Below are 24,204 nucleotides of genomic sequence, written 5' to 3'. Positions count from 1 at the left end.
CTCACAGAGAATCTGTTTAAACCTTGCAGGTTGTTTTCTGTTCTCATGCTTGGATTTTGAGGGCGACAGAGAAGTATAAAGGCGCCATCTAGTGGACAAATAACAAACCGTTAAAATAGTTTACAAATACACCAGTCCCACCAGCTTGATGAAGTGCCTCTCCCCTCCTCCCCACCCCTCAAGAAGGCTCGCTAATTGAAAGGCTGTTCCTCTGCTGATGGCTTCATGGTGGGATGTTCTGGGGATTTTAGGAGGTGGGAACCACCTGGAGGAAGTAGGTCACTTCTTCCCATCTGGCTGGAGTCCACCAGGCTGCAGTGTTGGGGCCAAGGAACTGTAGACTGGACTCAGAATCCATGAGCCGAAATAAATCTATCTTCCCTGAGGTTGTTGAGCAATATGTCTCCAGGACGAAACAAGAAGCAATACATGGTTTTCAAACTATAACATTCTGCAGGTCAAGGCATAAAAGTACTGCAATGGAATCCATGTTCTGGAACAGACTGAAGAACTTGTCGATGGCAATCAGGGGTAGCTCCAGGAGAAAAGGTTAAGTGAGAAAGTGTAGGATACTCCATAGATGTGCAGTCTTTCAGTGTGGAGACGTGAATTTTCTTATTATATATTCTATAGCCCAGAGCATTTTTATATATGAATCACAGGCAGGTACTAAATATTCAGAATTAAGATGCTGCACATAGCTAAATACTAAAAAAAAAAAAAAAAACTACGTTTTCCTTAAATACCTCTTAGAGAAGACAGAAACACCTCCTCTCCTTTGCAATTGCATTCTAACATTGTTCTATGTGAAACACAAAATGAATAGGTAGTAACGGATACTAGCACATGCTTGTTGATTGTGAAGTTGGGACAGTGTTCGACCCCAGTTCTGTTTTACTCTACAAGCATTTTGGATTCATTAACATTGATGGCTTTGTGATCTTTGTTTTGTTGTCTTTGGGGGCTTGTTGTCTTTGCTTTGTCCTGCTCGGAACCATTTCCTTTCGTTCCACTCTCTCAGCTTATGCTAACTCTTCTTTGTCATCTCTTAGGACCCTTTGCATCCCTACTCATTTCAATTTGAGAGTACAGATTTTGCGCAACTGTTTTCTTTGACTCATATTAAACAGACTCTGAACTTCTTGAAATGAGGGATAGTTCATTGACTGGTTCCTAAATTCCCAAAGCTCAACAAGACACCCTCACATAATTGTGCTCAATAGACGTTTTTCATTTTGGACAGCTTGTAAGTGATTGACACTGACTGAAAATGATGTGGACACAGTTCAAACAGGACAAAAATCAGGTGTTTACAATACAAGGAGTTGTTTGAGGATGTTGAAGACTTCACCACAGCCATGTTTGCTCCTAAAGTATCTCTCCCTGTAGTATGGATGTTTTCAACTTTCTTTTCTGTTGGACACACTCATGACTCAGCTCTTTGCAGAGTCACACTCACTGGCAGGTCTTAGGAAGGCTTCGGCTTGCCTACCTTATCTCCATCAATCTGTTCTTTACCTAAACGCTGCACATGAGAGTATAGGTTATGCTGAGATACTTTCTGAGGTGAGTACATCAAGATGTATGTTCAAGGTGCCACTTCCTGATAAATTACTTCTCCTAAACATAGACCTATGGAAATTATGGAGTCTGCATTCGCACCTTCAATTGTACTTGTCTAAGCCAATTTGAGGAGATACATAGAGAAAATTGAAAAGGCCAGTGGAGAGCCCAGTCAGTAAAAATGCTGGCTGGGGATACTTGAGGACTGGAGTTTGATGCCCAGCATCCACAGGCAACCTGGTCAGCTGGCTTGTCACACGGTGAAATAGGTATAGACATTTGCCACCAAGTCTGAACACCTAATGTCCATCTCTGGATCTTACATGGGTGGAAGGAGAGAATTGACTCATGAAGATTGTCAAAGACAATCAGTTAACATCAACATACACTTTATGGCATGTGTGTGTGTTATACACATGCACACCACACACACACACACACACACACACACACACACACACACACACACACACACACTGAGGAAGAGACAGGAGAGAAAGAAATTTAAGCTAGGCACTATGGCCCATGTTTTTAATTCCAATTTTGGGAGGTAGAGACAGAAAGGATCCTGGATTTGCTTAATAGCTAGTTTAGCAAGCACCAAATTCCAGTAAGATGCTTTGCCTTGAAAAAACAGTGATTGGCTCATAAGGAACAACGCAAAGGGTGATCTTCGCCCCCCCCCTCGCCACACACCTGCACATACATGAACACACACACACACACACACACACACACACACACACACACACACACACACCTAACAGACAAGGATTTTTTTGTTTGTTTCTCTCAAAACCCATCATTAAACTCTGTCAGGCTTCCTTTATTCACATAGGCAGAGAAGAATAGGTTCCTATAAATGGACACTGTGTGTTCTTGTCCATATTTCTTTTGATTTTCATTTTGAATTTGACAATTCTTTATATGGTTCGCTTGGCATTTCTACCTGATCTCATGGTGCCTGTGAGGGTTCAAATGTGAGCTATCTCCAGCTGGTAGCACTATCTGAGAAGGAACAGGAATTTTAGGGAGTGGGATGTCACTGAAGAAGCAGGTGATTGACAATATGTCTTTGAAGGACCAGTCTCGTCCCCAATTCTTTCCTGGTTCCATTTGATTTCCAGCTACCATGAAACAAGCAACTCCTCCTCCACAGGCTCTTGTCGCCATATTGTTCCGCCTCACCTCGGCCTAAAACCATGGAGCCAGTCAACCAGAGCAGAGGTTGAAACCTCTGGAAAGACTGGCAAGAGAGGTTTTCTTCCTATGAACTGCTTCGGGTGTTTGTCACAGAGACTAAAAGGCAAATGGCACCACTGCTTGATACTTTCTTGGTATATCTGCTATATTTTTTATCTTAAAAAAAAAATCCCCTTGTTGCATTGGTTTCATTGAGTAGATGAACGTGGATGTGGAAAACAAGCTATGAGTCTCACAGATCAGGAGTTCTGAAAATAAGTTTTCTGTCTGTATTTTCTTACATTCATCAAGCTCCTTCAGTTTGTTTCAGGGGAGGATGCAGCAATGATACCTAGTGAACTCTTTCATGCCGTTTGAGTTTTCTCCAAGATCCAGTCCACATACTTGGCCACGTTGGTGTAGACACCTGGCCTTTCCTTTTGACCACAGCCTTCACCCCAGCTGGTGATACCCAGCAAGTGCCAGACCCCATTGTGTTTACAGGACAGTGGCCCTCCAGAATCTCCCTGTGAAAAGGGGAAGAAAAGGAAACATGCGTGGATTGCTTCAGATGCGTCCTTGTATTAAATAAGTACTGTTCACCTCAACTTTACCTAAAATTCTGGTCCTTTCACACACATCTAAACATCCCATTGCTTACCTTCATCCAGATTTTCTATTTTAGGTTTTAGTTTACCTAAGACCCACCACATGTCTTCCTGCTTGTGATCATGGCTAATCTGAGTTGTCAAGCTCACACACGCAAGAAGAGGGAACTCCAGCTGAGGGGCTGCCACCATCAGATTGGCATGTGGGCATATGTCTGCAAGGTGTTTTCTTATTGCTAATATATATATATATATATTATATATATAATATATATATATAATATATATATATATTATATATATATAACAAAAGAAAAGTTGCTGAACATGAGCCCAGAAGTAAACCAGTAAGGGTCATTCCTCCGGTCTCGGCTGTGGTTCTGGACTCGAGGTTCCTGCCTCCGATTCCTACCTTGACTGCCCTCTGTGGTAGACTGTCGCTGTAAGCCATAAACCCTTTCCTTCCCTAAGTGGTGTTTGGTCAGTGTCTCCTCACAGCAACAGAGGGCAAACTAGGCCAGTGCTCCACGGTGGGACGAAACGTTTTTAAAAATGCATTAAGCTCCCTCCAATATGATGGAGCTGATTGGTCGAAACCTTCCTACCTTGCATGCATCCTTCCCCCCTTCTTTATATCCTGCACAGATCATCTTGTTGGTTATTTTATGCTTTCTGTATCTTGTCTGACATTCTTCATTTGACACCAATGGTACCTTGGCTTTCTGGAGAGTATTTTGAATTTCGCCTGAAAAAGATCATTTTAGTGTTTTAGTGGAATAATATTATGTGTGTGTATACAATTATACTTAAAAGTCAAAATTTTACATAAAAATCTTGAAGGAAAAAAAATGACTAAGCTTAATTTTTAGAATTACAGATTATAAAGACATTATTTCCACTATTGTGTATATAATTTTATTGATGTTATTAAGTTTAAAATTAATTATGACACAAAGTAGAATTTCTTTTCAGACAAAATAATTAGAAATCAAGCTAGAACTTTTATATGGAGTATTAGGCCTCATACTAAAAGTCTTCAGTTAAAATAGTCTTTCGAGGGGGTTAATCATATTTAATTTTTTCATCAGATATATTGGTCTTTTTATTACTCTTCCTGCAATTGACCAGTGTTACTTTAATCGCATTTTGGCCTTGTGACTAGAGAGAAAACAAAGGTTATGGATCAGCTCTGCTCTTCGATTTCAGAATAGAGCAGAGATAGATGAATCTGTTGTTACCTCGTGATCTGGTGTACCCCCATCCAGTCACCCAGCACTCTGTGTACAGTACATTCCTGTCTCCTTTAGAAGGTAGGCATATCGGCCGCTGAGTATCTAGTTGTGGAAATCATACTTTTGTTATCAGAAGCCACTATGGTTCGGATCTGAAATGTCTTCCCCAAAGACCCACATTTCAAAGACCTCAACGCACTTTGTGTCACTGTTGGCGATGGGGGAAGGTGGGCTTCTGGAAAGACGTTAGAGGTCATGTGCCCCTCATATTAGGGTCCCAGCCCCTTCCTTTCTGTCTTTCTGCTTTCCAGCATCCATGAGGTAAACAGTTTGTTCCTCTGCACATTCCCCAGCAACGGCTCCAGTAAGGTCCCCCACCCCCAGGTGGAAGCCTCTGATATCCCACAGCCCAGATTACCTTTCTTCCATACCAAGTAGTTACATCAGGAATTTTGTCAGTGATGAAGAGCTTTCTAACACAGAAGCGAAACCAGTCATTTTCCCCAGAAAAGATTGTCACTTCACTTGACTTTATTTGTGCTTTCTCTATTTATTATATCCGTGTTATCTTTTTCTCAAATATTTTCATGTCTTGTGTTCAGGGTTGTATATAACACATCCCAAGTCATGGCTGGAGAGATGGCTCAGTGGTTAAGAGCACTGATTGCCCATCCAGGGGACCTGGGGTCAATTCCCAGCACCCCCATGGCAGCTCACAACTGTGTAACTCCAATTCCAGAGGACCTGACACCCTCACCTAGATATGCATGCAGGAAAAACACCAATGCATAAAGGAAGAAAGAAAGAGAGAAAGAAAGAAAGAAAGGAAGGAAGGAAGGAAGGAAGGAAGGAAGGAAGGAAGGAAGGAAGGAAGGAAGGAAAGAAGGAAGGAAGGAAGAAAGAGAGAAAACAGCCAGATAGCAGTGATACATGCCTTTAATCCCAGCACTTGGGAGGCAGAGGCGGGCAGATCTCTGTGAGTTCGAGGCCAGCCTGGTCTACAGAGTGAGATCGAGGACAGTCACCAAAACTACACAGAAAAACCCTGTCTTGAAAAACCATGAATAAATAAATAAATTAATTAATTAATTAATTAAAAAAGCATCCCAAGTGAAAGGAATGAGAGAAGGATAAGACATGCTTCTTGACACAAACTTTCATTTTAACCAGGTTTCATGTTCTGTAGCATTTCCTTAGTGCTGTTCTCAAGTCTTTTGTCCCTAAAGCCAACTATCAGTCTACATTATTCTTACTATTTCTGTATTTTATGAAATGATGTCATTCTATGAACTTAAAGAAACCGGAAGGGGAGTCTCTTCACCTGCATCTCAGAGTGTAAGCTAGTGTTCTCAGGCAAGACAGTCAGTCCCAAGAGAGTGAGGCCATCTTTCCAGACCTTTCCTTGTCTTGCTGTAGTAAGGGCCTGGCAGTTGAGACTGGTTCCTCCAAGGCTGAGCATTTTAGTTATCTAGGTCACCTTTATAGACCACTTCCCACCTAAAATTCTATATACCTGTGTAATTCATGGCTGATTCCAGTTTCAACAGGGCTATATCATACCCACTTTCTGCCATCTTATATTGATCATGGATTATTATTTCTTGAACCTTGAAGAAAGCAGTATCTTCATTTATTTCTGATTGATTTACAATGTCACCATAGACACGCAGGTCTTTAGAAATCTCTACCCTACAGAACAAACCACAGAGTGAAAAAAAAAAAAAAGATCTATCACTAGATAGTTCCCAGACATTTGTGTTTTACAATTATTTGTACTTGGCAATCATTTCCATCTTTAGGCGGAAAAAAAGTGATTTTATTCTAAAAAACATTTAGTCACATATTTCCCCTACAAAGAAAGCACTGGATAGAATTTGCTACTACTGGATAGAATTGAACATATTCTCCAGCACATCCACAAGCTTAGGAGGAGCTGGGTTTTAGTCTCAACCTTGCCACTGACAGAAGAAAATCACATGAACTTTCTCATATGAGTTCATAAAGGGGATTATTGACCTCAACTGTAGCGTTAAGTTATGAGTACGTGCATGCATTATGCAAAAAAAATGAACAAAAACAAATAAACGTGTACACCTCTGTCTGAAGACAACTGAGAGGACACTGAACGCAGCAAAGGGGAATTGTGCTCAATCAAATTGCCTTGGGTTACACACTTCCCCAGCTGAAACATTTACATTTGGTTGATACTGAAAATCATGAAAGTAAGGGATCCAGTTTGATGGTGTATACTGAACTCTATGTGCTTGGAGGCAGACAAAGAGAGAAGAAGGGAAACATGGCCCCAAGGGCAGGATATTGGGAGCTTTATGCTGGCCCTCTGCAGCAGGAAATCAGTGACTTAAAGTCTTTGGAAATTGTTTGCATTTGGATGTAAAGGCAGAATGGTATGTTCCCACACCTGCTCTAAGGCTGCCAGATGAGGAGTGGTTGACTCTTCTCTGTAGTTGACTCTCACCTGTAGTTAGCTCTCCACACAGAGAGAGAATTCATTTAGTGAATGGGATCATCTATAATTTCAAAGTGTCTACCTACTATTACGGTAGCCCAGATCTCACCTACACATGAAGCCCAAGGAGAAGAACGGTAGTACTAACCCAGAGAAGCAATGAGCAGCTGTCAGTATCCACTGGTTTCCAATGATGGATCCTCCACACAGGTGTCCCTGGACAGGAGAGGTGATGTGTAGGGTCACCTGCCATGGCCACTCACCGTGAACAGATGCGGTTCCTCCAACAATCCTGGGCTTAATTTTGGTTGTGCACACTATAACAGAAAGTGCATGATGAGTACTTGCCTATGGCGTCACTGTCATGGGTCCTTCTGTTAGTTGAGAAATCTCTAGGAAACCTTTCAGCCTATAAGCAAGAAGGTAACCTTTAGAAGGTTAGTAAGCGAGCAGTAACTAGGGCACATTATCAGTAACTCAATGAAGACCTTTAGTAGTAGTTACATCATGATGTCTGTTCCATTAGTTTAAACAGAATGCTGAAAATGCTCAACATTGCGTTTGGGATTAGGAAACACTTCTTTTAGTGGCATTGCTGGGTGTCTTTAGAAAGTCAAATTACACTAGAGACCAGCAACAGTGTAAATATGACAAACATCTCGGTTAGATGTGTCCTTTACAGGAGGGTATTGTGTAGTCTAATACTGTACGATGCAACCTACTTATCTAGTTTACACATCAGAAAGCAGACTGAGAGGACACACAGTTTTATTTTCTTCCATATTTTCTCCTCTAGCTATCAATCTGCCACTGATCTGTTCTGTCACCTCCACAGGCCAGAGTCTATAAATTCAACAGAGAAGAACATAACGAAGGCAGAAAGGGGTGAGAAACAGAACCTTCAATTTATCGAAATGTCAGTTCTGGAACTCAGTTTTTAAAGCATGCCCACATCACTTAACAGTATTTTCTAATTGTCCCATCTGCCACTAAGTAGAATTAAGACAACATTTGTTTTGAATGTTCCTTTTTATTGGGTAAATTTATCGTGAGGAAAACAGAGAATGGATGAACTACACCTTAATTGACTTTCTTGAGAGGCATGGGTCACCCAGAGATTGCCATCAAGCCTCTGACTTTAGGAAGGCATGCTTTCTGGTTAGGATGTTAGAACTGCTGGGACAAGACATCAAAAAGTGCTATAAATCAGGTCCTCCGAAGCTGAGGATGGAATCACCTTCTAGCCTAGTAAAAGATTTGACACAAAAGAGTTTGTACTTCCAAAACTGTCACGAGGAGTGATTAGTGTTACATTTCGTTTCCTAGATCTCAGGTACATCACAATTAACAGGACATCATAACATTGGACATTATGCAATATATATAAAATCATTATTTATGTTTCACTGAAAGATCAAGTGGGAAGACAAATGAATAACTTAATTAATGCACTGGTTGATAGTTTAATCACTGAAAATTAAAACAAAACAAAACAAATTCTTTTGGTGTTGAAAACAAAAAATCAGCCTCTGGGTCTGTCTCTTCAGGAAATGCTTCTTGAAATATATATAGATATAGATAGATAGATAGATGATAGATAGATAGATAGATAGATAGATAGATAGATAGATAGATAAAAAGATAGATAGATAGACAGATAGATATAAAGATAGAGATATAACACATACTCAATTTATCAATTCATGTAGAATTGAATGAAGAATTGGTTCATATGCTTAAAGCATAGGAAGGTTGGGCAAAAGAAGCTGGAATAAAGGAAAATCTCTAAATATGTTAACTCACTAATTATCTCTCTTCTGTGTCTATGTTTGTTGTCATTTTTGATACACAATCTTGCCATTTAACCCAACCTGGCCTCAAACCTCTGATTCTCCTGCCTCAGCCTCCTGAGTGCTGGGATTATAGGCTTTTGTCACTGTTTCCACCCCTCTGTGGTTGTCGATTGCCAGTTTTGTGTCGATGATACCTTCACTTGAATGCTTTCCTTCAGTTGTAGTGTTTCAAGTACTCACCATTATCCATTTTGCACAACCTCAGTGTGTATCCGGAGATGCCACCCCTCCCATGAAGTATTCTAGTCGGAGATCCATTCGGGGAAAGTTTTAAGTAACATCTGCCCCTGTGGTTGAAAACAAAACAGTATAAGCATAACGCATTCTACAAAGAGGTGCTCCAAACACATCCACCTTAACTCTTGTCTTACTTCCCTTCATTGCAAGACCCTCGAGATGGGGAATACGTAAAGAACTGGCAGCGGATGGCGTCGGTGCACATTTTCTGGCAGGTTTCATGGCCTTTCACATCAACGATGTCCAATTCTTCTCCCAAGAAATCGGTGTCATTGTAAAAGGACGGATGACAGAATACTAGACAACAAAGCACATGCCAGATTTGAACCATGCAGCCTTCACAGTCGTCTATCTCGGGGCTGCTGAGCTGGAGAAGGAAGTCCTTCACTGTGTACCTGGGGTGCTATGCCTGCAATGCTGGAGACTGAAGCCAGAGAGGGCGTTGCTCTTTGCAATGCGTGAGCTCGGTAATCCACTTTCAGATGTCTTAAGGAGGCAAAGGTTTCTAAGGTACAAAAGGGGATGTATAAATGAATCATGTAGAACATTTCAAAGAGACGGAACACTGCTACAGCGCATATGGAATGTAAAGTCAGCTCCCATTGGCATTTAATAGCGACCACGTCCCTATCTCTGCTCTTGAAACATCCAGTCACAATGTGCCACTAAACTATATGTCACCGAGAACTTTTCAAAGGGCCTTAGAACTTGCGCTATGGTCAGTGTTCCCAGAGTCTTCCCTCCTGATGTCCCTTTCAGCAGGCCCCACTTATCTCAAAGAGTCTGGCATTTGCCTTCTACTTAGATATGTCCTATCTGGATTGTGCAGCACATCTCTATTGGCTGCCTTTAAAAGAGGACAAGTCACCCTTAACAGCAGCTTCTTACCTTTGAGATTCTTTTGGCCATTCTTTGGAAAAGAATGTAAAAAACAGACAACTGGGGTGATGGGTACAAATCCGCCGACAGACAAAAGCATCTGGGGCCAGCACACTGTCAATGTTGGGGTCTGCAAGCACCGTGTTAGGGAAAATGTCCCTGATGCAAGCTGTACAACAGAAGAAACTGTGTTAGGCAGTCAGGGCACCAGCAACGTCATAGGCATTGGGTTTGTCCATTATATTAAAAGGAGAAAGTTAACTCAAAGATCTTTTTTATTATTTACAAAAAAATAACTGATTATTATTTGAAATTTAAGAAGAAATTCTTTCCAGGATATAATGAGCCACGTCACATAAAGACAGTGACAGGTCATTGGGTCTCCTTCATCAGTGAACATCAACCATTTTCCAAGTCTGACCTACGGCACACATCCTCAGCTTTCTCCAGGCTTCATGATGCAAATACCTCCTTGAGAAAACAATAGTTACCCAAGTTAGAAAGTCCACAGGACTTCAGGGAAAATCCAGATACCACATGACTGAGCTTTGTTATTCTGGTGGGTGTCCCCGTTTGAGTGTACTTCAAAAGACAAGTTTTACTGAATAAAACAAAAATGGAAAATATTATTCTTTCCAAGTATATAATAGCACAAGAGGATAAGAAATTACCATCTGCAGGGAGGAAATGGCTATAATAATAAAGGAATTACTCTGAGGAGTGTTCACCTCCAGGATTAGTTGGCTGGCTGAATCCTGGCAGCTTCTCTAACCACAGGGTGGCCCTGTGGACTCAGGAACAATGTTATCTCATCAGTGGACAGACAACCTGACAGGCCTGATGCGGTGTGAGGAGTGGAGTGTGTAAATGGGTAATTTCTCCAGCTCTTTGTAACGTTAGCCCTCTAAGTATGCTTTTTTTTACAAACCCTAGGAACATTTTCCTGACTCGCAGTTCACATTCTGTTAAGTCTAAGAAGTAAAAATTGTCCTCTGAGGTGAAGTAAAGAGAACCATAGAAGGCTATTATCCATTTTTTATTACTGACTTTTAAATACATCTTTGATGCTTTACTTCCTATTCACTTATTTTTTCAAAACTGTGGAAAGTAGAATATGAATAGTCAATGTTAAAATCCAACTATTAAAAATGTAGTTTAATGTGCAAATCTGGGTCATGTCAAAGATTCCTCAATCTAAAAATGAAGCTTGGGAGCTGGAGAGATAGCTCTTCTGGCTTCTACGGTTACCTGCACACATGTGCATCTATACGCACAGCACCCACACCCACACCCACACAAACTTATTTTAAAAGAACAAATCATATAATTTTCTAATAAACATTTAAAGCTAACAAGGCAGATTTAGTCATTAGTGACCAGATCACTTTTCTATTATTACACAATAGTTTTCTTCCCAGAAGATTTCAAAATCCCACATGAAACAGTCGCCAACTTTGCCCGCAGGCTTCAAATACTTCATCTGAGGGAAGGAACAGAGCGGTACACTTAGCTGGATAGATAAACAGACTTGAAGTTTCGATTCTTTAGGTCAGGACTACTCCAATACTGGTTAGACTGGAAAGAGCACTGCCAACCAAACCAGTTGCAGCTCCCTCAAAACTACCAATGCAAAAATGTAGTGCTTTTCAAGTTAGTTCGGATAGAGGGTAAACGTATGTCTGCCTTATAACAGTGTCATTGAAACAGAATCTGTGAGGCTGCACTGTATGTACTATCCATTGTGTGTGTGTGTGGGGGGGGGGTATGTGGGTATGCAATTGTGAATAGGAAGTCCAAAGGAAGATTTTAATGGGAGACAGCTTCTCTCATTAAACCTGGAGCTGACCAGTGGCTCCAATGATCCTGTCTCTGCCCCCTCACCCTCTCCCCAGGCCCCAAGCACTGGGGCTAAGGGCAGGCACAACCACTTCTGGCTTTTATATGGGCACTGGGATACCAACTCAGGTCTTCATTCTTGCACAGCCAGTGTGTTTACACATTGAAACACCTTCCAGCCCTGAAACACAAAATCTTGATTATGAATTAAATGCATGCTAATTAGACATTCGATGAGCTTTCCATGACAAAACAGGGGTTGTTATTATGCAAATGTCTTTTGGGGGTTAAGGAAATTTAGGCTTCACGTTGATGAAAATAACAATGAACCAGTGGTTTTCCTTGCTCTGGCACTCCTATATTCTGGAGCTTGGACTCCGGCTCACTCACCGATGCGCCACACTGGGAAAACGCCCTGTTGCGTAGGTGAAAAAGTGGCAGTGGGCGTCACTTGTGCATCTCTCTTGGCATTCCCGAGCATCCTTCACAACAGAACTGTTATAGTTCATGCCCTTCATGTCTAGGTCCACATACACGTCTTTGCTGCAAGCTGGAAACAAAGGCAGAAAATTCGAGCACCGCCAGAAGCCAGGTGCAGCTGCGGAAGGGCTCCGCCAGCAACTGGCGCCCTGGACTCAGACTTCATTTCTCACCCGCTTTCCCGAGGCAGTTGTTATTTCGGTTCACTCTGCAAATTCCTACTCCCGCTATGAGGTGTTGTGAGGAAGCCAATGTCCTTCTTACACAGGAACAACTTTAAGCTTGTATGTCTGCATCTTGTCTCTCTGACCTAGTGCCTGAACTGCACTGAGTGATAGATTCACTCATTCCTTTATTGAAAAACACCCATTTCATTATTAAGATGCGTGCCACTTCAGTCTGGGCATTTATTTTTCTTCTGGTTTGATTTGGTATCTATAATAAGGGCTTTTTTTTTTTTAAGAGTTATTTATTTATTATGTATACAGCATGTATGACTGCAGTCCAGAAGAGGGCACCAGATCTCATTACAGGTGGTTTGTGAGCCACAATGTGGTTGCTGGAAATTGAACTCAGGACCTCTGGAAGAGCAGCCAGTGCTCTTAACCTCTGAGCCATCTCTCCAGCCCCCGATAAGGGCTTTTGTGTGCAATTTTAGGCTGGGAAGGAAGAGGTCACTAAAAAGTAAGAGCTGAGGTGCTGACATGCTTTTACAGGGTTAAGAAATACTAATGAATGGGAGTGTGCTTGGGGGGGGGGGGGAAGAAAGCAGATATCCATGCGCTCTACTCTACATAAGAAGATAGTTCTTTAGTGGGGAAGCTTAATTCTAGATGGTACAATTTTATTTCATGCCACAAGACTGGATCTGAAACGATTACATGTATAAATTATAGTGGCTAGTATTTATTTGGTAGGAAATCTTACCACTTAATTGATGAGGGCATTGCTTGAAGGAATATCCAGAAATTGCTCCTGTCATATTCACCATTGGCAGCGTTTCTGTGACACTGTCCTTCAGGATGCAGGCAAACCTGTTCTTTTGAAAGAAATAACATTACTCACTGGGAATGTTTCCAAAGATGGATCCTAAGGACAAAGAGAACGAAACAGACTACTGAATGTCATGCCAAAGCAAATGTTTACTTAACAAGAGCCTGGCTTCTTATTTCAACATCCCTACATTTAAAAGAACACACGTGACCCTCCCCTCCGACAGGGCATGGACAGGAATGGGCGGACTCTGAACTATTGCAAAAATGTTGTTAAGAATCTAACAGTTTTGTATTGTCAATAAGCTGGAAATGGTTTTCTTTTACAGGGCTACATTATAAAGACTCTCTCTCTCTCTCTGTCTCTCTGTCTCTCTCTCTGTCTCTCTCTCTCTCTCTCTGTCTCTTTCTCTCTCTGTCTCTCTCTCTCTCTCTCTGTCTCTTTCTCTCTCTGTCTCTCTCTCTCTCTCTCTCTCTCTGTGTGTGTGTGTGTGTGTGTGTGTGTGTGTGTGTGTGTGTGTGTGCCGTGCATGAGGAAGCCAGAAGAGGGCAGTAGATCACCTGGAGCTGGAGTTACAAATGACTGCAAACTTCTAGAAGTGGGTGCTGGGCACAGACCTTGGGTCCTCTAAAGAGCAGCCAGTGATCTTAACCACTTAGCTATCCTTCTAGCCCCTACACGACTACATTTTCCAGTTGTAATACAGAATGTTCTGTTTGCATCTGGTCCAACAAAACCTGAAGTTTTATTCCTGGCCTTGAACATAATAGTAAGCTTGCCAATCTCTGTTCTAGATTTCAGAAAAATAATTAAGTTTATGGAATTATGTAAATATCTGTGAATCCAGAAAACCAAACAAAGATAATAGCAACTTAGCTTTTGCACAAAAGGTTATATATTAAATTTCAAGTTTAGCATAAAGACAGAAAGGATGGCATGTCTAAGATTTAAAAAAAAAATGAGTAGAGAGACAAAACAGCCATAGGAAACCGGTGAAGTTTGATGAGAATTTAATTAGCTGCTATAGATAACACTTGAAGGATGTAATGGTGTGGGGGTAATTTTGTTAAATTTCTTACACTTTCTTTGTGGTGAAATACATGTTGGAGTATTGAGAGGTGCAAGGCTATGATATTTTAAATTCATTTTCAGTGTTTAGCTGTGAATATGTACAGGTTGGCAAAGCAAACCTGGCAGGATTTTAGAGGGAGCATGAGATTATAGTTGCAATTTTCACAGTATTTTTTATAAACTATTTTTCCTAATTGAACGATTAGAAGAAAGTTCTAGATAATAGCCACTATCATTAACTAACAGTGACAAAAAGAACAAATATAAGACAAAAAACGTGGGAGAGAAAATATGACCTTAATATTGAGATCTCAAGAGGCATTACAGTTTCTCACAAATGTACCTAGACACCATTCTTTCTGTAATATTTAATATTTTAATGGAAGGAAAACTCAGTTTCCAGCTGGTAACATCACAATTCATAAAATGGCAGAAGGGAATGTATAAGGAGGTAATCAGTAGTGGGAAGTGACTGGCCTCTGGAATGAATTCCTCTTCAGAGAAACATGAACAGTTACCATTTGGTAGGATCATCCGAAGCTGACTCAGCCATGAATGTGAAGAGCAAACACTGTGGGTGGTGGGTGCAGACCAGTTGGCAGTACCTGGCACTCGGTGTGAAGACAGTACTTATGTCACCTCCTTGAAAGCAGGTGTCTTTGAAGAGCTTAGTGACACATTCTGTGATGAAACATGTGGGCACACATTAGTGTGGGTTTGGGTAGGCACTTACCTCGTTAGATAATCTCATAATGTCAATGGCAGCGTGCCTACTTCCCAGAAAATAAGCCTGAACTCTGACATCAGAGCAACTAATCCTCTTGGGTTAGCTTCTTTAGTGAATGGCCCCAGATGGAAATAAAACCACGAACAACACATTGGCCTCAGTGAATCACGTTTGTGAGTGGTTGTCTTGGGAGGGCTGCGGGAGCAATTCAATGATTTCTCAGCTGTTGGTCGACAAAACATGATCCTCAGGAAACCCCTTCAGGTCAGCAAAGGTTTGCCATGTTTTCCTTCATTCATAGTTTTAACACTGCAACATACTAAAAGCCAAGACTGATGGCCTCTTACATGATGTCATGTTAACATTAAAAATGGACTCCTTTACCAACAAGAAGTATAGAGTCCAGGAAAAACCATTGAGTCGTATTTAGTTAAAAACTCAGGTAAGTTTTACTTACAAAAAGCCAAACTGCATAAAAATTTAAAAGTCCTCTGTTGCTATAAAGAGATACATAATAATCCGTATGGTATGTGACCTTTGGGACTGTTCCCTAGTGACTGAATAACAGGTTAGAGTTCTTCATGAAGTCATGGAGAGATACTTCTAATCCATTTTTTTTTCTTTATAACATTGGAAATAAATATCAAACTCTTGTGAAAATATTTCAGGAAGAATAAAACCTAACTCAAATATGTACTGTTGTAACAACCGTCAGTAAATGTCTTGAGAGGACCATAGTTGCAGAGCAGACAAAACTGTCACATGAGGTTCATGGGACTTAGGTAGTCAACAAACTCACAAGATCTCCCCTGATTTTTCACTGACCCCTAAGGAAATGCGGTAAATATTTTACATACATTAATGTAAGCACTTAACTAGATTGCTATTTGTAGTGTGATGTATCTATCACGATGACAGCAAATATCATTATGACTCCTAATATTGTTATGACTCCTCACCAATTTGTTGGCCACTTCTGTTTAGTTCACCACTAAATCTTTTCATATAACGTGTGACTCAGAACCACACCTAATTCTAATTTTTTCCCCTGAGACAGGGTATCTCTGTGTCGCTTTGGAGCCTATCCTAGAAGCTCTGTAGACTAGGCTCAAACACACAGAGATCCACCTGGCTCTTCCTCCCACCTAATCTGCTGGGATTAAAGGCATGTGCCATGACCACCCTGCTCACACATAATTCTTTATTGAATATTTTCCATTTCAACTGATCATACTTCAATATAATTAATCTCCTCAGTCATCCTATGTATTTTTAGTCCGTGCATTTAGGAACATCATTCCAAGACTAGACTCCATAGCATTCATGTAGCTGCTGAAGGAACCCATGATGGGAAGAACATCTCCACCACAGATCTGCCTCTAAAATTCAAAAGAGGTTTGGCAGGGAGCATGACTTTCTCCATTATTGACAAGTATCTCAGGAGCTAGCTGGATTTGACTTTTTCTAAGTTCTGTGTTGTCTCCCACCAAAGCATGTTGTGGCAGCTTCCAGCCAACCAGTGACCTATTCCCACCTCACACTATGTCTGCTAACTCTAGGTTAACTCTAGAAACTCACTGTCTTTGTACAAAGCCACCGTGATACCTTAAAATGTTATTATCACGCAGAACTGCAAGTTTGGGTATGTTGGATTGATTTTTAAAGAATTAATAAGTGTGCAGTTTTACTTAGGACATAGCCACTATTTGAATCATTTAATTTATAATATTGATTTCCATAATCTCAGTATAGTTTCTAGTACTGGTGAATGTTGGCCACTGTTTGTATATTGAACGAGTTTGAATGGAAGAGGGTGGTATAGCATCTCAAATGCACCCCGTACCTCCCAAGTCCTGAGATTACAAGCACGTGCCACCACTTCTGAAGGTACATTGAATTTACACTTAGACTCCTTGATGATCTGCCTAAAATAATCGATGTGTTCACTACTTTGAATTTTCTATGTACATAGTCATATTTTATGGGAACAATCCATTCATCTCCATCTTTCCCTTGACGTTTAGTTACTTTTCCCTTCCCTATGGTGGTGAGTGGGATCTCTCATATAATGTTTAAGAGAGGTGACAGTAGATATTCTTTCAAAATACTTATTGTCATAAATTCATTGCACTTCGTGGTGGACTTCACAAGGTCATTTGCATAGAGGTTTATCGTGTATTTTGACTATATTATTCTCCATACACTCCTGCTTCTCTCCTTCCTTCTATTCTCCTTTACTCCCCTAGACTCCAGGGCTCAGAGAGTCTCACTTCAACCTTCATGACATATAGACATAATTTTATGTTTCTACATAAAGTCTAGAATCCACAAATTTGAGAAAAACCTGACATACATCTTTCTCAGTCTGACTTATTTTACTTAACACGCTGCTCTCCAGTTGCATCTACGGTCCTACAAATGGCATGATTTCATTCTTCATTGAGGCCAAAGAAAAAATGGGGACACATGGGGGCTGGAGAGATGGCTCAGAGGTTAAGAGCACTGACTGCTCTTCCAGAGGTCCTGAGTTCAATTCCCAGCACCCACATGGTGGCTCACAGCTATCTGTAATGAGATCTGGTGCCCTCCTCTGTGTACATAATAAATAAATCAATCTTTTTTAAAAAAAAAATGGGGACACAAAGTTGGGTGGGTATGGAATGGAGCATGGATATGGGAAGAGTTTGGGGAGGTGGGGGTGAATATGAGCAAAATACAATGTATGAAATTCTCAAAGAATTAATAAAACTAAATAAACACCATGTCCCCTTCCTAGTGTTCATATGTCCACTATTTTCCTTATACATTCATCTATGGATGGACACCTAAGAATACTCCCTAACGTGTTTGTTGTGAATAATTCCCTTGATGGTGAGGCTGTGGGAAAAATAGAAATCTATAATGAGATTTCACAGAAAGTTAAAAGTAGAAGTGTACCACTCCTGAGAATATGCATGAAGGACTCTAAGTCAACATACCAAAGATGCTTGCACACCTCTCTTCATTGTTTGCTGTCCACAATAGCCAAGTTGTAGTTGTGGATATTGTGCCTTTCCCTCCATCCCTTAGGGAAGCGCTTAATAGTTCAGTTCACCATTATGCATGAGATTTCCCAAAAACATTTGGTTTGAATTTTTCTTTTGTAGTTTTCGTTTGTTTGTTTGTTTGTTTTAAGATACCATTTGGTCATTGGAAGAGTTCTCTTCTGAGTTTGATAAACATCTTTTGTTATGAGTAAAGTTTAATAAAAAATAAAAATACTAAATATTAAATAAATCAATTTTTATTAAATAAAATTTTGCTGCGTGCATTAATGTCCTAAAGGATTTTAGTTTTGTCTTTCTATGGTAAAATACATATGACATAAATTTGCCACTTTAGCTTTTTTCAAGAATGTGATGCTGTGGAATTAAGGATATTTCCATTATGCACAATTACCACCACCATTCTAGAAGTCCTTCAGCTTTTCCAACTGAAAGTCTGTACTCATTAAATGACCATTAGCATTAACCCCTGGTCACTTCTCTTTTGTCTCCTGTTTCTCTGGGGACCTTATATAAGTAGGTCATTCATATTCATATCGTTCATATGTTCATTTGTCAATGACTTATTTCATTTAGTATAATGCCATGAAGGTTCAGCCATGTAGTATGTATTAGAATTTCCTTCCTTTAATGCTGAATAATATTCCATGGCATGTGCACACTGTAATATTATATTTTGTTTAACCATTGGTTCATTGATGAATACTCAGGTTGTACTGTGGTATGGATGAGTGTGCTTCAAATGCCCACGTGTTTCTACCTTGCAGCTACTTTGCACAACAGTGTTATAAACACAGAAAAAAAACAAAAAACCTCTGTTGGGGTTTTCTTTTGAATCTACATCCACAAAAGTAGACTACATCTGTTGCTTTTTTTTTTAAATTAAAGTAACTTCTCATTCTTTGAATTAACCAAACTTTGCCACATTAAGCCAATGTAATGTCTCTTAATTTTCTTTCTTTTAAAACATTTTTTGAAAACTTTTTCATTGTGTATGTATTGTGCCACATGTGTGTATGGGTACCCACAAAAGCCAGGAGAGGGTGTTAGATTTCTGGAAACCAGAGTCACAGGAGGCTGGGAGCCACCTACCAAGGGTGCTATGAACTGAATGGGTATAGCCGATTTTGAAACGATTTTTCGGACAGAGTCTTGCTACATAGCCCCACCCGGGGGACTCAGAGCCCTCACTTTCTCAGTCCTGGGCTTTCAAGTGTGATACACTACATTGGAGAGTATTTTGTCGGTTATATTTGCATATATATCCATAGACAAAAAGTCTTATAATTCTCAGAGTGTCCCTGTGAACTTGGTGTCGCTGAGACTTTGAAATGGGGTGCAGAGCATGTATGCACTTTCTCTAATCTATGTTTACATTCTGTTTAATTCTTTTCTGCTAGTTTTTTCCCCTGTCTTCTAGTTCCTTTGAATTGTTTTCTTCTACCTTCTTGGGATGTATTGTCATTGATTTTTTACCCTTTCTCTATTCTAATGTATGTATGTGCATACATTTTTACAGGTCATCTCAGTCCCAATTTGATTACATCCCAAGGTTTCATGTGCTGTATATTAATTATATTAAATGAAATTTTTATTGTAATCTCTTCTTTGAATCAAATTTCAGAGTATACCTACTTAACCCAACATTTGGGATTTTTCAGTTATCATTTTGCTATTTTTTAGCACAGTACTTTTATAACTAAATAACAAGATCTACATAATTTTTACCTTTAAATTTTATGGAGACTTATAGAGAGCAGAAAAATCCTTGAATGAATGTGTAAAGGGCAGGTGAAATCCTTAGTGAATGTGTATTGTTTGACGTGGGCATGGTCATGTCAAGGACCCCAATGCCTCAGACCCATGATAGTGGCAAAGCCTTCCCCTGAGGTGAGGCTCAGGTGGATGACAGAATCTTCTTCTGGTGTGAGTGCCAGTGTTGGTGGTATTGCAAACACTAATAACCCTAGCTCATGGTGACTGCAATCTGAGACTTCTTGATGACCTCCTACTGAGACTAGCTAACACATCCATTGTACTGTACGTAATAAAGGTGTTGAGGTTTCAGGTGGCTATATTGTAGTGGGTACTGCTCCATCAGAGTGAACACAGCCCACCCGATCCCAGCTTTGTTGTGTGTCTGTCCTTTCTTCATTCCCTAGTCACTCTAGTCAGGACCAAGCCACACAGGACCAGGCAATGACATGTTCAGAGCGATCAGTATTTATTAGTGTTTTTATGTACATAAATAACATGTCTATATCAACACACTTGTTTAATTTAGTGTTTAAGATGTCAAAACAGGCTGGGTGATGGTGCACGTCTTTAATCCCAGCACTTGGGAGGCAGAGGCAGGCAGATCTCTGAATTCAAGGCCAGTCTGGTCTACAGACTGGTGAGTTCCGGGACAACCAGGGCTATACAGAAAAACCCTGTCTCAACATACAAAACAAACAAAGAAACAAATATATCAAAATAGTACTGACAATTTACCAAGGAACTAACAACGGAATTTCAAACGATGACAATGAAAGAATAACCTGGAAAGCAATCTTATCACAAATCAAAATGAAATTATAAACTGTATAGTTTAATATGTTACATAGTATTTATTTTATTTTGAATCTATACCTATATTTGCCACCTTTTACATGTGCAACATCAAAAAGAATTTACTATGGTTAAAGGCCAGTGACAGTCTCAGAGATTCAATGTAACATAAATAAATTATTTTAAAAGAGAGTTTTTAAATTTTCATTTTAAATAAAGAATAAACATGGGGTGAAAAATACTTATGCTAAGTTGTTATGATCAATATTAATTGGGTAACTTACAGTTGTATTAATTATTTCTACTAAATATTAAGTAATCAATAAACAAATTTGGTAGTTAAACTAACCAAATGTGTAAGCTGTACATTAATATTCTGATAACATTTTCAGCCCAGAATTAGTGTGTGTGTGTGTGTGTGTGTGTGTTTTACTGGATTGAATGCCTTATGGAAAATTAATCAGTGATGTGACTCAAGTCTTTGGCTTTCTAATATTGCTCTTAGGTACCACTACAATGTATTATATAGTTAGATATAGATACAGGTCTATAGACAGACATAACTATAACACAGATGATATAGGCATAGTCTCTTTGTAATCCTGTATTTAAATCTCTTTATTTCTTTGAACTCCTTAAGTGGGAGCCTTGATTGGAAAATAAATGATTTTTCTTCCTCCCCTGGAGTTAGCAACATGGAATTATTCCACAGTAATTCATGGGATCACACTGTTTTCTATTCTACAGGTCAGGAAATTAACCTCATATTTAAATAGTGAGGAGAGTCCTTAAAAACTGTAATAAAGATGCTGGAATGTAGCTCTTCACAGCTGATGGTTTCTGGCAGGGGGGTGGACATGTGAGGAAGGACTCAGTGTTCTTTAAGGGGCTGGCCATTAGGAGTTTGACCATGTTCCAGTGAGTGTATTGGCAATACAAATTGGACTTGGTGGGGTGTTTTTTTTTTTGGGGGGGGGATGCAAGGTTGGGAGGGTGGATCTGTCAGGAAGGGGAAGTAAGTGTGATCTAGGTGCATTGCATGAAATTCCCAAATAATTAATAAAAAATTTATGTTGGGGAAAAAATAAAGAAAGCAACACTTACCACTAGAAACTGAGGCAAAGAAGATAAAACATACCACCTGATGTAATGAGACCATCCTACAAAGAGAAGAATGTCACTGTTTTTAGAACATAAATTGTAAACTGTAACTAGTTTACTGACACCAGAATTTACACAGAATGAGAGGATGATGCCTCGGTAATGTTAGGAGAGCCTTGAGCAGGGTGCGTACTGTTCCGTCCTGTCAGAGTTCTGCAGAAGCTACACTGACCATTCATCCTCCCTGCCCTCTCTCAATCTCCACCTCACCCACCTAAGAAATCCTCCAGTCACTAGCATCTGACCCCCTCCCTACTCCAACTTCCCATCTTTATTATCCTTTTTTTCAGTTTTAAGCTCTCTCTCTCTATATATATATATATGAATTATTATATTTTATTATTACTATATATGAATGACTATATATGTGAATGGGTATATATATATGTACACACACACACACACATATATATATATATATATATATATATATATATATATATATGAATGATTATCCTCCTTATAATTTCTATTTCTAAAAAAACTTACTTCAAATTCATTAATATATTGTCTTGGTCACTTGTAAATGTATGTGCCCTACTAAATACTGAAAAGGCTGTCTCTCTCTCTCTCTCTCTCTCTCTCTCTCTCTCTCTCTCACACACACACACACACACACACACACACACACACACACACACACACACACACACACCCTCAGGTCCAGTTCCTGTTTTGCTCCATAATCTTTTCTCTTGAAAAACACTTCTCACTGGCTACACTCCTAGTCTTCCACTGCCTCCGCCCTCCAATCGACTGTGAAGGGTGACTGAGTATATCTACAATGTGAAATCAGATGCATGTTAAAAAAAATCTGCCTTTCTGTACTGAAGAAAATTAAGCCCTCGTCACAGCAGTGGGGACACGCCGTAAGGCATACGTGGTTGAGAGAAACGTCCACTTTTGAAGCCATACCTGCAGATACTGCCTCTCTCTTTGCTGCCGTCCTCCGTTGGGGTGTTTTCTTTCTTCGACAGAGGCTTGTTCCTCTCTAAATGAGCTTGCGTAGGACACTGTTCCCTGAATGGTGACTTGTGCTGGTTTCCTGTGTCATGTGACATCCTGTGCACACCACGCTCAGCGTGTCTGGCGTCCGAGAATGTCCTTTCAGTCCCTCCGGAGAGTTTCGAGCTCTTTCGACACACCACCAAATTTGCCTGCTCTCTTTCTACCGTGTTTTCAAAGAAGCAGCACACGCCGAGATGGCCAGAGAATCTGAACTTGCCTGGGCAGTTGGGCAAACATAGATGAGTGTTGCCTGCCTGGCTGCCCCAGGTATACATACTCGAGCTTTCCAAGACCAGCCGTGCACCATTGATTCTAGCTCAACTACTGTATTCTGAGCAGACAAAGAAAACGAAGAAATCGGAGGGACTTGGTGATTTGCAGTAGAGTGGAGGGAGGTGATCTTGGGAGCTAGAGGCTGGATACTGGGGCCTGGAAGCTGGAGGCCCGGGACTGGAGGAGGCTCGGGGCCAGAGACTGAGCGCACGGATCGCGAGTGAGAGTCCTGTTCTTGCACTCCCAGTTTCTGTTTCATAATGTCAACTTTTCAGACGTCTACGGAGATATGACTGGCTCTGAGGGCCAAAGTGCATATAGTACCTATTGTGAATACTGACCATGGAAAAGAAATCTATAGGAATAGACAGTTCTCACAGGGTCTCTTTGAGGGCTCGCTGAGACTCAAATGCCGGGCTCCAAAGTGCTACGCCACCACCAATAATAGAGCAGAGAGGTTCCCTGAAGGATGAGGGGCCTTGTACACACAGGAACCTCCCAAGGGTAGGGCTCGTTGCAATTTATATAGAGGAAAGCCACTTCTACACAGCTATGTTTCTATTAAGGTATCCCCTTGAGCTTGAAGAAGGATCGAGTGTTCTTTGGAAAACATGACACTTCGTGTTCTCTGTTACCAGACTTATTCCGTTACAGGTCAAGTCACTGGAGAAAAATAAGTTAGTAGAGCTGTAATCTAAAGCAGTGGCCGATGGATATTTGGCCATTTGTTTGTTTCACTTTCCTCCATGTCTCTCATTTTTAATATTAGACACTAACTGGCCAGGTGTGGTGGTACATACAGGTCTGTTAATCCCAGCACTCAGGAGGCAGAGGCACATGGATCACTGTGAGTTCAAGGCCAGCCTGCTCTACAGAGTGAGTTCCGGAACAGCCTGGACTACATAGATAGAGAGACCCTGTTCCCAAAACAAAACAGAACAAAACCAAGAACTAGCTTTAAAGATTGCTTCATGGTATCTTGATACCTCATCAACACATTCACACACACACACACACACACAAAGTAAAAATAAACTGAT

General features: G+C 40.4%; 1 protein-coding gene across 2 annotated transcripts; it reads right to left on the bottom strand.

Annotated features, from left to right (window-relative positions):
• Positions 1 to 2,368: 2,368 nt before the first annotated feature.
• F11 (coagulation factor XI) lies at positions 2,369 to 23,131 on the bottom strand. 2 transcript variants are annotated; one of them, XM_015997904.3, is made up of 15 exons: positions 22,799 to 23,131; positions 21,827 to 21,882; positions 14,920 to 15,082; positions 13,265 to 13,371; positions 12,248 to 12,407; positions 10,513 to 10,622; positions 10,031 to 10,190; positions 9,538 to 9,647; positions 9,277 to 9,439; positions 9,086 to 9,192; positions 7,201 to 7,369; positions 6,099 to 6,274; positions 4,592 to 4,687; positions 3,959 to 4,098; positions 2,369 to 3,272 (listed from the first exon to the last, which is right to left on the bottom strand). In XM_015997904.3, the coding sequence occupies exons 1-15, from the start codon at positions 22,942 to 22,944 to the stop codon at positions 3,111 to 3,113; spliced, it is 2,025 nt and encodes a 674-aa protein (XP_015853390.1). In that variant the 5' UTR covers positions 22,945 to 23,131; the 3' UTR covers positions 2,369 to 3,110. The 2 variants fall into 2 exon arrangements, with proteins under 2 accessions (XP_015853390.1, XP_076409555.1); XM_076553440.1 differs by having other exon boundaries at positions 13,265 to 13,376; positions 22,799 to 22,842.
• Between the last annotated feature and the right edge of the window lie 1,073 nt (positions 23,132 to 24,204).

Source organism: Peromyscus maniculatus, chromosome 17, assembly GCF_049852395.1.
Source record: "Peromyscus maniculatus bairdii isolate BWxNUB_F1_BW_parent chromosome 17, HU_Pman_BW_mat_3.1, whole genome shotgun sequence".
NCBI classification, from domain to species: domain Eukaryota; kingdom Metazoa; phylum Chordata; class Mammalia; order Rodentia; family Cricetidae; genus Peromyscus; species Peromyscus maniculatus.
Note: the sequence above shows the minus strand (reverse complement) of the source record. Positions and strands in the feature narration are given on the sequence as shown.

Bases quoted from the DNA above. Each gene is read 5' to 3' on its own strand.
- F11 (XM_015997904.3), bottom strand. From the start codon at position 22,944: ATGTCACATGACACAGGAAACCAGCACAAGTCACCATTCAGGGAACAG. The intron at 9,648-10,030 runs GTAAGAAGCTGC...TTTGTACCTTAG, and splicing joins TGGCCAAAAGAATCTCAAAG to AAACCTTTGCCTCCTTAAGA. The intron at 7,370-9,085 runs GTGAGTACTTGA...TTTCTGTTATAG, and splicing joins GTTGTGCAAAATGGATAATG to TGTGCACAACCAAAATTAAG.